Source organism: Silurus meridionalis, chromosome 4, assembly GCF_014805685.1.
Source record: "Silurus meridionalis isolate SWU-2019-XX chromosome 4, ASM1480568v1, whole genome shotgun sequence".
NCBI lineage: Eukaryota > Metazoa > Chordata > Actinopteri > Siluriformes > Siluridae > Silurus > Silurus meridionalis.
The window spans coordinates 36,839,089-36,858,548 of NC_060887.1; the positions used below are offsets into that span (position 1 = coordinate 36,839,089).

Consider the following 19,460-nt stretch of genomic DNA (forward strand, 5'->3'; position numbering starts at 1 on the left):
TGGTGTGTAAATATTTCTTTTTCTATCTATCTATCTATCTATCTATCTATCTATCTATCTATCTATCTATCTATCTATCTATCTATCTATCTATCTATCTATCTATCCTGTCTCTGTTTGTCTGTCTGTCTGTCTGTCTATCTATCTATTACAGCTATCTTTCAGTCTTGCATTTCTATCACAGCATTTATGCCAAATATTGGGATGAAAAAAAGCTTAATTGTGTGACAATTGATGTCCTTTTTTTTTTTTTTTGGAGAGGAGGGGGATATTATTAGTAAAAAAAATAAACAACATAAGAACATAATGGTATTGTTTCTATGAATCTTTTATTAGGATAATCAAACAGTGTTTATTTTATCAGGCATCTTTTTTGGTCTTTCATTCAGGTCTTACAATAAGAGTGTCTGGTCCCATGGGATGATGTCATTCTTGTGTTAAATAGTTCATGCTTCGCCACATTAAGCCACAAGAATTAAAGAAAAAAAATCTCGAAGCGATCGAAATCTAGATGTTAAAAACACAGCTGCCTTTTTTATCAAGAATGTTACAGGTATTTAAAAAATATAGACAGCAGCAGACCACCACATGTCTTCACTTATTCCAACAATGCCATTAGGACCATGTGTATGCCATTAAAGCTGTGACATCATAATATAGAAATATCTAAATATTATTCATGATGTAAAACACGACATACTTCTGATACGCTGAAAATATATTATATTTGTGTTAGTAGGCAATATGAGAAACAAGGCTGAGCATAAGTGAGAAAAGCTAAAGCTATGAGTCTTCCTTCCTTCCGTATGTTATCGAGTGTCTGAGTGTATTTGTTTTTACGTTACTTTTGTCCTTCAACATTATTCAACCTTCACAACTTTCAGGCAAATCAACTGCATAGTGAAATTTATTTCCTAACAGTCAATGTTCAAGTTTTGTGATCACATTTGTGATCCTACTTAGAAAGCGACACAGAGGTGCATGATCATCTTTTTCCAAATACACACCAGGCACAACATTAGAATAAAATAACAACAAAATATTGGTGTTGTGTTATAATGTTATGTAGTAACATTTTAGCTTGACTTTGTGGATATATAATTATAGACATAATTGTGCTGGTTGCATTGTGACCTTGCACCGATTGTTATTTTTTCACATTAAAAAAGGTGTTTACTGTTTTCTGCATTGTCGAAACTGTTCGCAGCCAAAAAACCCACATCAGAACTACAAATAATGTTGAACTGGACATTGAATTGTGTGCGCTAGGACCCTGGGGGTCAGTTGTGTTAGTTGGTTTCTCCGTGTTCCGTAAGCGTCTGCTTCTGTTCTTTCTCTGCATTAATGACAGATGGCCACTAGGAGGCGCTTAAAGTCTCCGTTGCACTCGGAGCTGATGGCCTCCTTCAGAGGAACGTCGTATTTCTCCAGGTACATGTCCTTAATGGTCTCCAGGTCAATCTAAAAACAGAGAAAAAGAGAAACACATGTACTACTGCAGATGCTTCTGACTACTGCTTTAATCCCTCCCTCTATCTATCTATCTATCTATCTATCTATCTATCTATCTATCTATCTATCTATCTATCTATCTATCTATCTATCTGTAGAGGAAGTGATAACTTAGTGGTTAAGGTTCTGGATTGCTGATTGGAAGGTCGGGGGTTCAAGCCCCTGCATGGCTAAGCTGCCACTCTTGACCCTGCACTCTGACCCCCAGCTTCCTAACATAAATGGGATATGAAGAAAAGAATTTCACTGTGCTGTGAAGTACATGTGACAAATATAATATAATATCTGTCTATTTTATTTCTTTTGTAGTGGAAAAAAGTTTTGGAAAACGTTTTTTTAATCGTCTACACAGGTACAGTTTTTCTGTTCATGATGTCATGTGACTCACTCATTCATTCATTCATTTATTTATTACACACAGGATGGTGGAGGAAGTTGTGCTGCAGTTGTGCTGATAACCAGTTTGATATCACTGTTACACAGTGACAATGTTCACACACTCCAGTGAACGTGTTTTTATTATAAAGCCATTATTACCTGCACTTAAATCACTAATGCTTCTGGAAAACTACTAATTCTGATTATACATGATATTGGGATCTCATTGACTCTCAGAAGAGTGGGGTCTATTTTCTCATGTAGGAATGTGGAGAGTGAAACATGACCAGGCCTGGGCAGGGGTCCTACCTCAGAGCGTCCGACGATGATACGGATCAGGGTGTCCTCATCAGTGCCTGCTCCCTTCATGGCTGCATTCAGACGCCGAGCGAAGTATAGCTGTGGATTCTTAGCACATCTGACTGTAGGGACAAGATCAGAGCATAACACTTTCTTTATATCGGTTTAAATATGCATAATAAATATATACATATATATATATATATATATATATATACACACACACACACACACACACACACACACACACACACACACACACACACACACACACACACTATACACTATAGAAACCCAAATCCAAATCAAAATAAATATATATATATATATATATATATATATATCAGAGCTCTAATAACTGAGCATGATGTGTGTGTGTGTGTGTGTGTGTGTGTGTGTGTGTAGATGGTCTATGACAGTAAGTGAAAATCTGGTGCTGTGGTGCATAATTAAAAACTAACAATTATGAAACAAATAACAACAAATAAGTAAATATAGAAATAGCCAAATAGAGCAGGAGATATTTCCTTTTTTTCCTTTATATATATTTTATAATTATTCTAAAATCTTTAATCACAAAATACATCTCAATACACATTTTTTTTTAAAGAACAGAAAATGAAAGTGTTCTCACGTTCTGTATAAAGCCCTTCCTATAATGTCCAATCAGCCCCTCCTAGTACCCGTGAGAAACCCTGTAGATACTCTACTATAGAACGTTACAACCTAGAACCATTTCCACTGAGACTCCAGGGGAACAATAAACCTTCTATGGTGGAACCTACCTAATTTTTGGAAAACAAGAATATTTAATTACACAATGAATCCACAAAATGTCTTCCCTCTAACATACAGTATATAAATCCCTTTCTAGATCTTCAGCTGTTCCTCTGGATATAAAACGTTAAACTGCTTTAAATGTGCAAAGGTCTTCTTCTAAAAAGGTCTAATATAAAACATTCTGTTAAAGGTATCAACTTACACTATATGGACAAAAAGTAACAAAGATAGATTATTACCACAAAGATGGAGAAACACAATTGCGTAGGGTTTTGTTTTTTACGCGGTAGCATGAAATTTGGACAAGGAGACCCGAAAACACCCCTGTGCACAAAGCCAGCTCCATGAAGATCATGGATAGTGTTCTCTTCGATTGGAGACCTTATGTACATAGAAGTATAAATCCTTTAATTGAACCCTCTGAGGGAAACGAGCATTGAACCCCTAAGGCTTGTAGTGTGGTGCCAAAACATTTTACACCCTGTGAAACCATCAGGCACCTGGTTGTCCTCCAGCACAGAGAGACCTTCATTTATCTTTAATCCTCACCCAGTGCAATGTAACACTTCTTCAGCGTTCCTGAGGTTTCGTTCTCTAGGACGTCCAGAATCTCCGATCCAGAAATCTAAGATAGTTTTGGGATGAAAGGTGAATCTATGAGTGACGTCTCTGTGTGACACGAGACAGCAGCATTGAGACGCTTTTTCAGGCTGTGTTACAACACACTCACCGATTCGTAGGCTTTAAACATGACCTGCAGCTGGAGGTAGTTCCTGGTGGCCAGGATGTAGCTGAACGTCGACTCGTCTGTGCCGAAGCGGCCCTCTCCGGCCTGAGGACACCACACACATTTACACTTAGACACAAGATCGCTTTGCTTACAGACAGAGGTACTTCACTATTTCTACATTCTATGTTACAGCTTTATTTCAAAATCGATTAAATTTTATTATTTTCCTAAACATTCTACAAACAAAACCCCATAATGACAACGTGAAAGAAGTTTGTTTGAAATCTTTGCAAATTTATTAAAAATAAAAAACTATACATAAGAATACACAAGTATTTACAGCCTTTGCTCAACACTTTGTTGAAGCTCCTTCTGCACCAATTAGAGCCTCAAGTGATTTTGAGTTTGATGCTACAAGCTTGGCACCTATTTTTGGCCATTTTCTTCCATTCTTCTTTGCAAAACCTCTCAAGCTCCATCAGGTTGGATGAGGAGCGTCGATGCACAGCCATTTTCAGATCTTTTCCGGAGATGTTCAATCAGGTTCTAGTCTGGACTCTGTCTGGGCCACTCGAGGACATTTACAGAGTCGTCCCGTAGCCACTCTTTTGTTATCTTGACTGTGTGATTTGGGTCGTTGTTCTGTTGAAAGATAAACCGTCGCTCCAGTCTGAGGTCCAGAGAGCTCTGGAGCAGGTTTTCATCAAGGACGTCTCTGTACATTGCTGCAATCATCTTTCCCTCGATCCTGATGAGTCTCCCAGTTCCTGTTGCTAAAAAAACATCCCCACAGCATGATGCTGCCACCACCATGCTTCACTGTAGGAATGGTATTGGCCAGGTGATGATCGGTGCCTGGTTTCCTCCAGACATGACACTTAACACTCAGGCCGAAAAGGTCAATCTTTGTTTCTCATGGTCTGAGAGTCCTTCAGGTGCTTTTTGGCAAACTCCAGCTGGGCTGTCATGTGCCTTTTACTGAGGAGTGACTTCTGTCTGGCCAGGTTGGTGGAGTGCTGCAGAGATGTATGCTCTACTGGAAGGTTCTTCTCTCTCCACAAAGAAATGCTGGAGCTCTTTCAGAGTGACCATCGGGTTCTCAGTCAACTCTCTGACTAAGGCCCTTCTCCCGGCTCCGCTCTAGGAAGAGTCCTAGTGTTTCCAAACTTCTTCCCATTAGACCATGGAGGAGTCTGTGCTTATTGGGACCTTCAATGCTGCAGAAATCTGTGCTTTGATACAATCCTGTCTCGGAGGTCTACAGACAATTTCTTAGACTTCATGGTTTGGTTTGTGCTCTGACACACACTGCTAACTGTGAGACCTTCTATAGACAGGTGTGTGTCTTTCCAAATCATGTCCAATCAACTTAATTTACCACAGGTGGACTCCAATCAAGTTGTTGAAACATCTCAAGGATGATCAGTGATAACTGGATGCACCTGAGCTCAATTTTGAGTGTCATGACAAAGACTGTGAATATTTATGTACAAGTGATTTTTTTCATTTTTTATTTTTAATAAATTTGAATTTTAAACATTTTAGATTTTAAACAAACTTCTTTCATGTGGTCATTATGAGGTCTAGTTTATAGAATTTTGAGGAAAATAATGGAATTTTGGAACAAAGCTGTAACATAATAAAATATGAAGCACTGTAAATACACACACACATATATATATATATATATATATATATATATATATATATATATATATATATATATATATATATATGATTACATCATGCTAATACCCTGCCCTAACCTGTAAAGATAAAGCTGTCAGTATATTGTCATTAAATTACTGAAAAGTAACTCTCATAATTTAGCACATAAAATCTATAAGTAAAAATGGTGTACAGTAAGTCCTACAGTACCTCAAACAGTGCCACGGCGTCTTGTTCAGCGAGAATTTCGTCCACCTCATAGCTCTCATCTCGATTTCCCTAAAATGAAGATTGCAGGAATAAGAACAGTCCAAAAATCTTTCACTCCACATGATAGCGGGGAGTAGAGAATGATGGAGAGTAGAGAATAAACAGAGACGAACCTCCAGCACAGTTTATGTACTCTATATAATCTGTAATTGTAAATTGTGAATAAATTGCTGTGGAAAATGTACAACACAGAACACATTAAACGCAGTCTCTTCACCCTGAACTTTTTTTTTTTTTTCCCCCCTCTTCCCAGGTACAGGGGGTTAGATCCTGTCTGATTCCACCTCATGGATTTTTTTTTTTATTCTGCCCAAGCATGAATGGATAGATTAACTCAGACTCCACCCCTAAACTTCTTCCCAGGTACACATAACGTTTTCAGGTCCAACTACACTCCCATCAGTGTTTTTATTCTACCTATGTACAAGGGGTTTAGGTCTTACGCCACCCTTGGACTTTTACAGAATATGTCTGCCCAGGTACTGGGACTTGATCACATCCGAGTCCATCTCTGCACCTTTTTAAATTTTGATTCTGTCCATATAGGAGGGGCTAGATCACGTTCAACCCCACCCCCCTGGACTATATTACTTTAATTCTGCAGGTAGGAGGGGCTAGATCACATGCAATTCCACCCCCCTGGACTATATTTCTTTAATTCTGCAGGTGGGAGGCGCTAGATCACGTTCAACTCCACCCCCCTGGACTATTTTACTTTAATTCTGCTGGTGGGAGGGGCTAGATCACATTTTACTCCACCCCCCTGGACTATATTACAGTTGTAGCCCGTTTATCGACCGACTTGGACATCGACCTTTTCGCTTAGCGAACAGTTTTTCGACCGGAATCTGCGCCCGCTGAACGTCCAAATGCCCGCATATCGACCTTTTTTTACCCCGACCCACGTGGAGCGAGGGAAAGGATCTTCCCAGTCTCGCCTCAGCCTTCGTGGAGAGAGTATCTATCGTAAATTAAACTTCGGTTTGTGAACAATATAGTGTTATTTAGCGGCCAATATAACAATTTAGTGCGTGTATATTGTACATTCGCTCTTCGACCTTTTCGCATTTCTACCGGTTTTAAGGAACGGATTAAGGTCGATAAGCGGGGTACCACTGTACTTTAATTCTGCAGGTAGGAGAACCACCCATGAACCCTTTACATTTTATTCTGTCCAGGTAGGAGGAGCTTGAGCACTTGTTTATTCTGTGCAGGTAGAAGAGGCAAGATCAACACCAACTCCATCCCCTGGAGTGTATTATTTAGATTTTGTCCAGGTAGAAGGGGCTAGATTAGGTCTGAATCCAAACCTACACTTTATTATTTTGATTCTTCCAGAAATTAGGGGCAGGATCGGGTCTGACTTCACTCCTTACACTTTATTATAATTATATTTCAGCCCATGTACAAGAAGTTAAATGAAGTCCACCTTCACCACAATTTACATTTTTATGGGATGGGTAATCAGGTCTTTTTTCAATCTCCACTTTTTTACCATGGAAGCATTCTCAGGCATGTTTTGGTTGCCTAGAAATTGACTAAGCCAAAAACAAAAAGGATTTTCGAGTTCGAGGGCTACAGATGTCTTCAGACGTGTGTAGAAACCAGTGCATGACCTCTTCACTCTGTCTCACACAGCAGGAAAGTGAAGCATTACAGGCATTCATTAACAGGAAAGTGAAACACAGGCCCACTGTGTGTTATTGAACTCCGGTCTGTAATCAGATCTGGCAGGTCTGGAGGAAGAGGGAGGGAGTTCAGGAAAGCGACAGTCAGAGAGAGCTCAGCCTCACGCCACAGAAATAACTCAGACGGCTTTCAGGAGAAAATCAGGAGGGTACCAAGGGGCTATAGAGACACTGTTTCATAATTACCAGTTTAAATGTACAATATTTTGAAGAATTAATGGTAATATTGTATATCAAGTAGCAATTTACAATTTCTGATCTTCCAAGGTGAACAATTCTATGTTTTAAGAGCAAAATATTGAAGGGAATATTTGTAATATTTCAAGAAAAATGTCATAATATATAGAGGAAAATGATTCAAACATTCAGATTAAATGGCAAATATCTAAAAAAAAATATGGTAATATTTAGAGTTTAAAAAAATTATAATTATATAATTGTATAATAAAATTTATGATGCCATTAAAAGGAATGTCAGAGAAATAGATCCATATTATTTCTCTGACATTCCTTTTAATGGCATCATAAATTTGGACTTTTATCTGAAAGTCATAATTTAAGACAATAAAGTTTAAATTGATGTTAGTACTGGGTTTGCAAACAAAATTAATAGCACCGGATAAATATTAGAATGTTTAAATATTTTATAAATAAAAAAAATATATATATTATCTCTATCATCAGATATTATTACTATTATTCCTCAAAATATGTTTTGTTCTGGTAATATGCCAACTTTGTGTAATAATCTTTATAATATTTTAATACTTTATAATATTGTACTTTTTTCCCCTCATAATATCTCATTTAATTATTGGGAAATTAGGAGTGTTTTTATTATTTTATTATTAAATATCAAAACATTTCTAAATAAATAATAAATAAATTGAAATGATTGATAAACATCAAGACATAAAAAAAACCTTCAGTAAATATCGTGATTTTTTATTATTATATTATAATATTTATTTATATTTATGACATTTTATAAATAAGATATGCCCAAACCAACTTTTTGAACAAGGGTAAATAAAAATAATAATAACTTGATTAAGGATTATGGGCCAAAAATAAATGTTGCATTATACTGAACCTACATAAATAAATTAATAAAAAAAGAAAGAAAGAAAGAAAGAAAGAAAGAAAGAAAGAAAGAAAGAAAGAAAGAAAGAAAGAAGAGAAACCATTACTCTGTAATTTGTTAATCCAGATATTATATCTGATATTATATTTTCACCTTTGTTCTTCTTATGTATGGCCCACAGTTTGAGTTTGAGCATCTCAACTCTAAATTAAGACTTTATTCCAGAAATATTGCCCTTTTCAACATTTTCTTTTCTTTTTATTGGTCCTAAACCGTGCAGTAGAAGCTAAGTGTACCTCAAGGAGCAGAGTTAGCAGCCTCCTGACATCCCCGCTGGTGTCTCCGGCGATATCTGACTCCAGATCCCTCTCATGCACTGCAGAGAGGATGATTAGATTCAGATCATGGAACAGGCCGTACCTGTTACACTGCAATATAAAACCTAACACAATGAGCACTTAATGCCCGAGATACATATTTATCTTCTCTTTACTCTATTGTCCTCAGTATGTATTTACTCTCTCTCTTTTTTCTTTTTTAAGTCCCGTCTCATGCAGTATAATATCCGTGGTGCTGGAGCAATTCGCGTGCATTTAAAATCTCACCAGTTGATGTCATACATAGTCGATGCTTAAATTTGAACACACACCTACTCACTGTCTGAATCACTGCCAATTATTTCCTGTATATTTACGACACCATTGGATTAGAGAGCTGTCAGTTTTACAGCTCAAACAGGAGAAGTGCGATTTCACAGGCTGCAGACCAAGTCTTTGTTCATTGTAAGAATTATATTATAATTATAGACCTATATATATATATATATATATATATATATATATATATATATATATATATATATATATATATATATATATATATATATATATACACACACACACACACACACACACACACAAAAACACAGAGGAGGGACTTAATAAAGTACAAATACTTCGTTACATTGGCATTTTTTCTTCAAAGAATTTCAATTACTGTTTTTTTGATGGTACAGATAAGAGTAAATCATTACATCATTCGAATACGTAAAGCGATACTTTAATTTGTGTGCACTCACAATAACAACAAAACGCGGTGTTTTTGTACAATAAAGAAAACAGACAGGGTGTGCTCTCTGTTGTCTGTCATCTCTCTTCACAGACACATAAATAAAACAACCTGAATCTCAGGAAATATTACAGATGTAATACGTATATAAATAGAAATCTAGAAATATCTACTTTAAAATAAACCAATTCACACTGAAAACAAATATTCTCTCATTATATAATCAGTATGAAAGTTACAGTTTCTCCGGTATCACCTCATTAACCGTCCGTGTGGAAACAGAGGAGACCATAATTACTTTAAAAAATGTACAAGAATATTTTGTGCTCATGCTCTACGTTGATTTGAGTATTAAAAACTTAAAAAAGGATTAAATTAAGGTATATTTAGAACAGATTAAAATGTGTAATTAAATTAATCACACACAATGTGATTACTGGCTACTTTTTACTTGTAACTTCTAAGTACATGTCAAAGCCCAAACTTCTATACTTTAACTTAAGTAAAAAAGTATAGCCACTACTTTTACCAGTCTTTTAAAACATGAGTACCTTTACTTCTATTAAAGTTAAGGATGTGTTTTTTATTTGCCATCTCTGTGTGTGTAATGTAATATATATATATATATATATATATATATATATATATATATATATATATATATATATATATATATATATATATATATATATATATATATACAGTATATATATATATATATATATTATACATACAGTACAGACCAAAAGTTTGGACATACCTTCTCATTCAAAGAGTTTTCTTTATTTTCATGACTATGAAAATTGTAGATTCACACTGAAGGCATCAAAACTATGAATGAACACATGTGGAATTATATATGGAATTAAATACATAACAAAAAAGTGTGAAACAACTGAAAATATGTCATATTGTAGGTTCTTTAAAGTAGGCATCAAGAGAATGCCAAGAGTGTGCAAAGCAGTAATCAAAGCAAAAGGTGGCTACTTTGAAGAACCTAGAATATGACATTTTTCAGTTGTTTCACACTTTTTTGTTATGTATATAATTCCATATATAATTCCACATGTGTTCATTCATAGTTTTGATGCCTTCAGTGTGAATCTACAATTTTCATAGTCATGAAAATAAAGAAAACTCTTTGAATGAGAAGGTGTGTCCCAACTTTTGGTCTGTACTGTATATATATTTAAATACATTGATGTATGTTAAAAGCTCCTTACAGTTTGTGCTTAGTTGTTATTCAGCCGTGATGCACTGCTTTAAATAGAAATTATGCTACGTTTTTTCCAGGTTTAAAGATTAAATATAATAGAAATCTCTACAATGTGGGCTTTTCATAATTAGCGTTCTAACACTTGGAATTTTTAGATGTAGAATAGTCAATATCTGTTTGTATTGAATAAACAAACGTTTTTGTGTGGTAGTCTTATATATTTTCGTTTGCAATGTCTAAGTACAGCTTTACATTTTAATGATTTTGGATGAAAATATGGCTATTGCTCATACTATTTGTGTAATACTGATGATTAAGTTAGAGGTTTGTTAATTTTCGGACAGAATTATGTGGAAAAAATTGGAAAGGGGACAAAATCAGGCACAGCAGCAATACAATCAAGATTTCTTCAAGTAGAAACCATGTCAGAGATGAGGAGATGCAGTGCAGTTGAGGACAATTATTATTGTCTGTTCAATAGTTTTTATTTATAAAAAGAGAAATGCATTGTCCAGGCACTTGTGCACTGACATTTTTATGTCATCCCACTTGTGTTGTGGCACATGACTTTTCCAATGCACCCCCCCTGACTCTCTCCTGATCTTGTGTATACTTGTATGGCTAGAACAATATAATAACCCTCTGTAATCTGATCTAAAACAAACTAACCTGCTGTGCACTAAACCTAATCACCTTCAGAGCAAATCATGTGACCTGCACGCATAATGAAAGCACTTTACAGACAATGCAGCGGGTTTGGACTCCAAAAACAACACAAACATGTATAATAAAATGTAAATAAATACATAAATAAAACATAAATGTATAAATATAGTAAAAAAGATTAATCTGTCATTACCTTGGAAGTAGGTTTCTTTGTAAGTAGCAATCTCCTGAGGAATCGAGGAGGAAAAATACCGTCAAATACATTCAGATTACACTAAAATTATGAGCTTTAAAAAAACATTTCAATGAATATACATATTTATAGATTAACATAAGAATATAAGGGATAAAATATAGATAACTGAGCATTATAGGATGCTACTGCACTAAGTGAAGAAGGTGAATAGAGGCCTGAGGTGAAGCAGAAAGCATGAAAATGGTGTAGGGCCTCACATCTAACCATGGAATTTCACATACCATGGTCACTTCCCAGTTAAATCTTTTACTGATGTTCGCAGTTCAAAAGTGACTAAATCACAATTATGCTTCATTTTCCCTTCTTATTTTATATACAGCTTTAGAATTCTTCTGCTCAAAATCATATATAGTGATAAAGTAGTACCATAGGATTGTATTTAGTTACAAGAGCTTTTAGACCCCAAATTCCCAAAATGAAGCTGTTGGAGTTAACTCCTGGTGCTGTTTTTCTATTATATTTCTCTATCCAACATTTTCTTCTCCAGTTCATCATCTTGTGCCTCAACCCATTAATCACCGTATTCACAATCTAAGTTACACCACATGCAAAAATCATCCATGCAACTCAGTAAAGGCATTAGGAAATGTCCTTAATATATTATTATGCTCATTGTTCTGAGACGTACAGCATTGGAGGCAGTGCAGAGGATCTCCACCAGGACATCCTCATCAGTTCCTGCTCCCTTCATCGCCTTGCGCAGCTCCTTCACGGCAAACACGTGAGGGGGATCCAGCATGGCGAGGATGGCGTTCTCGAAATTCCCAGACAACTCGCTCTTCAGCACATCTACCAGCTCCTAAACACAACAGAATGTACACACACACACACACACACACACACACACACACACCTCTTTACCACCATTACAGCAGCAATAAACAATTATATAAGAAATTAATAGAAATTAACTTATAAATGAATATATATTAAAGTTTAGTAAATAACAGCTTGTCATGTTACTACAGTCACAGAAACTACAATCAAATGAGAAAAATGAACCACTGGTACTGGAGATTTCTTCCATAAATGGACAATAATTTGTGAGCAATATTTGCTATGTAGATGCACAGTTATGGAGATGCACATCCCTATTTATCTATCGTTATAGATAGATAGATAGATAGATAGATAGATAGATAGATAGATAGATAGATAGATAGATAGATAGATAGATAGATAGATAGACAGACAGACAGACAGACAGATAGACAGACAGACAGACAGACAGACAGATCAGGGATGTGCATCTCCATAACTGTTCATCTATATAGCAAATATTGCTCACAAATTATTGATCACTTTCTAAATAATTAAAATATAGAGCATCGACTAATAATTATATGTAAATAAATCAATAAATAAATAAAGTTGAAGCCGACGCACACTTTTGTATATTTCTGCATCACATGGTTAACTTTCATGCTGATTGCATTACCAGATGGATTTCCTGCATCATTAATAAATAAGCTACAGTGAGTCCAGAATGCAGCAGCCAAGGTTCTGACAAGGTCAAGAAAATATCACCATATAACCCCAATCTTCCAAGTTTCCAATCGACTACAAACTACTGCTACTTACTTACAAAACACTAAATGGTTTATCTCCCATGTATCTATCCAGTCTTTTAACACGCTACACTCTCCCAGTTTAAGTGCAGATTAAAGACGTATCTTTTTAGCGAGTTCTACACATAACACACATCACATATCATAACATTGTGCTCCAGAATATCTGATCACATCACATTATCAACTGGCTACGCTAATTCCTCTCCACTGCTTCTCTTTCTCTCCCCATCCCGAGGCATCCTGAGGTTGCTCCAGCCCCAGTCACGTCCCACCTCATGAAGATTATGGACCTTGAAAGTAAATGACAAGCCCAAAAACATCCTGAAACAACCAGCGCTATTTGGATCCCACTTTTTGTGTAGTTTGGACACTGGACCTCTTCGAGTGTTTGAAGGCTCTGGCATGGAGAATCTGGTGTTGGATCTGTGATGATCTCAAATGTTGAGCTATTTTATCAGTTGCTCAGTAGCTCCTAGTTTTATAACCTCAAATGACTGTAAAATACTGTAGAAAGAACATCACTCATAATCTTACACTCCAGTGCTCATGTTAGTTCTTTGAAATGTGATATTTCAGTTTTTCTTTTTTAATAAATCTGCAAAAATGTCAACAGTTCTGTGTTTTTCTGTCAATATGGAGTGCTGTGTGTACATTAATGAGGAAAGGAAATGAACTTTAGCAAATGACTGCAATATAACAAAGAGTGAAACATTTAAGGGGGTGTGAATACTTTCCGTACGCACAGTATACACACACACACACACACACACACACACACTATATAAATAACATCTATATCAGCAATAATGTATTTTCTTTCTACCCACCCGTGTAAGTGATTACTATAGAAACAATATCACACACTTTCTTAGACAGTTAATCAACACCTTCAGATCATCCCTCTGTCGGTCCATACACAATCACAGATAAAGATTACACTTACATCGTCATACTTCTCAAAGTAAGCCTGTTTTATCTCCATGCGCTGACATGCAGAACGATTAGCCAGGATTTCAATGATGGCTTTCTCATCAGTGCCTAAAATCACAGGGGAAGAGAATCAGACAGAAGAGAAAATGCTGAGCATGCCGTCCTGTAAAAAGCTGAGAGAAGCGCTTGAGTCATGTTTAAATGATTAAGGTCCTGTGGAACAGGTTTACTCAACAAAGCAATCAATTACACCAGAGCAGATTTATTTACACTCTGTAGATGACAGACGCTGAGCTAGCATGCGATTCTGAGTCCTGAGAGCAATTTTAAACTTAAAACCTCATTAAATATACTGCATGGACAAAAGTTTGACCACCTGACCAAAAGATTGGCATGGGCTTCTTTTTGAACATCCCATTTCACATTCGCTGTTATAATAATATAACCTTCAATCTTCTGGGAAGATGTTTTAATCAATTTTGAAGTGTTCTTGTGGAGATTTGTGCTCATTCATACAGTCAGGTACTGATGCAGGTGAAGTCAGGAAGCCTGGGGTGCAGTTAGTGGTCACATGTTCAATAGGATTGAAATCAGAGCTCTACAGCAGGAGAAGCACTTCAACACATGTAAGGCAGATCTTCATGGAGCTGGCTGTGTGCACAAGGTTTGCATTGTTGTTGGGAAGTTTCATGCTACAGCATCCAAAAAGTCAGGCGTTCCAATACTTTTGGCCAAGTAGTGTATATAGTGTATAACAGTTTAGTTATAAATTTATATATAGAGTATATATATATATATAGAGTATATATATATATATATATATATGTGTGTGTGTGTGTGTGTGTGTGTGTGTGTGTGTGTGTGTGTGTGTGTGTTTCGAACTACATGTATGTCATATGTATGTGACAACTTAAACAACTTGAAACTACAATTTTGCTCTGTGTTTAAGCTTTAAACACACCCACTTTAAACACACTTTGACGCTAAACGCATCGCCGGTGGTTCTGACTCACATACAATATTCTACAATATTAACAGGAAGTTGCCTCATCCACATTTCCTGAAAATCATGGGAAGAATTTTTCCCCCATTCAAGGTCACTTTAAAAGTACAATCCTCGAACACTAATTATAGACTGAAAGTGAATGATTGATTAGAATGTCTTTAAAGTTTCAGTGCCAGAAGATGATAGTTAACATGTTGTGTATTGCCTAGCCTATAATTTAGTAGTGTACACACACCCACAATTATAATACCACACACACACACACACACACACACACACACACACACACACAGTCTGTCAGCAATATAAGATTAAGTGTTTAAGGGTTTTTAAATGACCAGATAAAAAGTTATATATAATTTTTTTTATTTATTATAATAAAGCTTGTTCATAAGTAATAAAACGATAAATAGTGCCCACCTAAGCCCTTGCAGGCTTTGCGGATCGCCTTGATGTCGGCCACAACGTCAAACTCCTCATAGGGAAAAACGGTTGGCTGTGAAATGGAAACACATGAGGTTACTTTCATTCCTATTTATTTTTATTACATTATTTTTTGTCAGTCAGATAAACGCCCCGCAAACAACAGCATGAAGCAGGGATTATGATTTCGTTCACTAACATCATTTGCAAATGAAAATGAGTGAACGTGAAAGCAGTGTCAGGGGGTTTTATGTCATGAAAACACACTTTCTAAGGCACTCAAGGCCAATACACTAGACACAGAGCCAGGATAAGAAAAACAAAGGCTTCTCTGGTTAGAGGCCCCTCTCCCCCTTTCTCTCTCTCTCTCTCTCTCTCTCTCTCTGACCAAACATCTCCTGAATGATCCATTTTCCCCAAAGATTTAAGCCACCCAAACTATGGAAGGCCAAAGGGTCCATGAGCAGCTTAAACATTTATACAAAAAAGAAAAGAAAAAAGTTAGTGTGTAAAATATACACACTGAAGAAATCACACAACTGTCTCTGACATGCAAAGCAATCTTATGTATGTATATGTATATAATTTTATATTATGTATAAAAAACTGCTATGTATATAATTATAAGGAACGAGGGTCCGGTATTTGAATGAAGGGCAGATTCGGAGAAGATGAGTGGTAAGGTACTGTATAATCTAGTATACAGTAGGTTTACTGGTCGGCGCTATATAGGGTTTTGTGTCTTGTCTTGTGTCGTCTGTCTGCACTGTCTGTCTGCACTGTTTGCACCAGGTTGCACTCGATGCACTTTATGTAACTTGTGTTTTAGCTTAATGTTGTTTTGTTGTTTGTTGTTTAGTGTAGCACCAGGGTTCTGGAGAAACGTTGTCTCATTTTTACTGTGTACTGTGTACCACTGTGTATAGTAGAAATGACAATAAAAGCCTCTTGACTTGACTTGACTTGACTAAGGGTGCTACACCTGATTGAAATTCGGGTTAAAAATTGTTTTGTGTTTCATGGAGCAATTAAAAGCGAGGAAGAGCTCAGACAGAGAGACAGAGCTGAATGGCAGAAATACCTTTTCTGAAATATCCGGGCCTACTGTTTCCTCATTCCATTCAATCGTTCCACCTGGATGCACAGCTTCTCTTAAATACAATTGGTCAGGTTTTTTAGAAGAGGCAAAACCCTTAAAACCCAGATGCTGTCAATATTGTTTTAATTATGTGTTCTTTTTTAGACTAGGCAGCTGAGGTGAACTCCTTCTCCAGCTTCAACAGTATAGCTGAGTCTCAATTATAAATAGTATTCATTATGTCTTAAATCTTGATGAAAGAGAGAGAGAGAGAGAGAGAGAGAGAGAGAGAGAGAGAGATCTTTTTTTTTTATTTAAACCAAATGACTTAATTTGAGTCATTTAGAATTGAGTCATTTGAATCATTTGATCAGAAATAAAATGACATTTTTAATAAGTTCAACACGTCTACATACACAAACTTAGTTCCAATAATATAAATTTGGCAATGCAGCTAAGGATAAATGATGATAAACAGAATAAGTAGCTTTACCTCTCATATCTTCTGGTCCGTGTTCTTTAGTCATGTGACTTCCATAATTATTGTGACTTAATGTTCTGGTCTATTGAATTGTGTAGCGTTTTTTTAATCATATAGTCATGAAAGAAAAAAAAGAGTAAAGAATGAACGACTCGGACTTGAAGAGTCGATAGATGAACTACTCGATTCTGTTTCCAGTACACCACCTATGGAGATTTTGCGATGCTTTTCTCATGCGTGTCTAGCAGAAAATAAAAACGTAATCACTCTTTTAGAGGAATTGTTACTGCTACTGCTGTTTTTTGCACTGCATTGTTTCTGTTTATATTTACTCCCAGTTTTTACAGATCTCCTCACACAGTACTGTATAATAGAAGTATATAATAGGTTTACTGTCGGCGCTATCTCGAGTTATGTGTTTTGTCCTGTGTTGTTTGTCTGCACTGTCTGTCTGTACTGTTTGTCCGTCTGTCTCTCTCTGTACTGTTTTTCGTCTGCACTGTTTGTACTTGGTTGCACTCGATTATGTAGCTTTATGTTATGTGTTGTAGCTCTATATTGTTGTTTAGTGTAGCACCAGGTCTCTGGAGGAACGTTGTCTCGTTTTTACTGTGTACTGTGTACCACTGTGTCTAGTAGAAATGACAATAAATTCCACTTGACTTGACTTGATCTTATGAGTCACATTAAAAAACTAGTTCAAAATGAATAAATCATTTATAAAAACGACCCATCACTAGTGTCTACTAATAATAATCTTATGGTGTTAATTTCTCATGCCCTTTTTTCATTAGATTCCACATTTTTCGTCGACGGATCAAAGTTAAAATCACCGTCATCACCAAATAAATTACACCACACACAAAAATCCTCCAAGTAACTCATTAAGGTCATTTCTATTAGCTGTATAAACTTTCAACTAAGACAAAATCTGTTCCACCGAGGTTTTGGACCACTTGGCTTTCCATATCCTCCCTCCTGAGTCACAGCTCTGATCTAACGGGAATTCCGCACTAAAAACACCGCCTTCCACTTCATCTTTTTCCCCTCTTTCACAATGTCATTCATACAAACCCTAAAAAAAAGTCATATTTCTTTTCAATCATATCTGCATAATGAAGATGCGCCAAATATCTGATTTAAATATAAAATACACTTTTGAAATCACTATTACAACATCTAACGCGCATGCGCAGATGAAAATTTCATAATGCCTAGGTTATTAGTTGGACAGATAAAAAAAATAATAATAATAAATCTATGCCATCTCCAGCTGCGCACTTTGCAAAAGTCACTTCCGGTCTGGAGGTGTTTTTATTCCCTTTAGAAATAAAAACAGTGCGTGTATAAATCCAAGGGTTAGGCGAGGAAAATGAGCTTAATGCATTTCTATTAGTATATATCCCCTCTATTTCAGCTTTCTAAACACCAAAACCTACTTTACAACAAAATATAAACTGATTCCCACCTGACAGTTTCCCATTCTGGATTTATTTTCACCTCCTGACGCCTGAAGTCTGGACAGAAATCTGTAATGGAGCTGCGGTTCGTGAGATAGAAAGACGACCGACAGCCTCAACAAATGACGTCATCAGGAGTGGGCGATTTAACCCTTTAATAACAAACCCTCAGGCTCTCAAACCCTGGGAGATACAGTATCATGTAGACCAGGGGTCTTCAATGTTTTTCTGGTCAAAAACCCATCAGGACATAGAAACATGGGGACCCCTGATACAAAATGTGTAGACACTGATATTAATAATAACAAATCATATTACTAAATTAATATGACAATTTAAAACTGTGTTGTTGTACATGCAGTATTGTCTGTATATATTCATATATTTCCAGATCTTTAAAAAAAATCATGCATCATAAACCTTTTGCAATTTCTTAAGTTGTTCACAGTTTCAGTTTATTAATACATTTTACAGTCAGGTGGACAAGTATACATTTACATGAACTTCAGCTTTACTTTTAATAGAACTTTCATATAATAATTATAATCTTGTTTTTTACCCATGTTTATCTTTCTACCAAAATGTTATTTGTGATTCGACATTAATTATGAATGGATGGCAAATGGTTCCCCAAAATAGTCATCCTTAGAACCTTTTTCCATAAGAAGAACCCCTAATATCGAGTAGACACTTTGATCTTGAGCTTTGTGGTCTTTGTGGTGTTCATGTGAGGCTCCTGTGGGTTTCTGCATTCTTTAGAGCGTTGTGAGAAAACCCCAGGAGATCGGTACTCAATCATTGACACAGTTAAGCACCATTTAATCGCCGCACATCTGAACAATGTTGAACTGTCATGAATTGACATTCGGTGAGGACACGTTTCCTTGTGTCTGGT

The 19,460-nt window shown here is 36.1% G+C and overlaps 1 protein-coding gene across 2 annotated transcripts; it reads right to left on the bottom strand.

Moving 5' to 3' along the window:
* Positions 1-310: 310 nt before the first annotated feature.
* Positions 311-18,698, bottom strand: anxa13 (annexin A13). Of its 2 annotated transcripts, none has more exons than XM_046848056.1 (11): positions 18,574-18,698; positions 15,544-15,619; positions 14,131-14,225; positions 12,245-12,412; positions 11,554-11,587; positions 8,707-8,786; positions 5,579-5,647; positions 3,701-3,802; positions 3,520-3,595; positions 2,200-2,312; positions 311-1,461 (listed from the first exon to the last, which is right to left on the bottom strand). In XM_046848056.1, exons 1-11 carry the CDS (start codon positions 18,586-18,588, stop codon positions 1,342-1,344), a joined length of 948 nt encoding a protein of 315 aa, XP_046704012.1. In that variant the 5' UTR covers positions 18,589-18,698; the 3' UTR covers positions 311-1,341. The 2 variants fall into 2 exon arrangements, with proteins under 2 accessions (XP_046704012.1, XP_046704011.1); XM_046848055.1 differs by having other exon boundaries at positions 12,245-12,415.
* Positions 18,699-19,460: the final 762 nt, after the last annotated feature.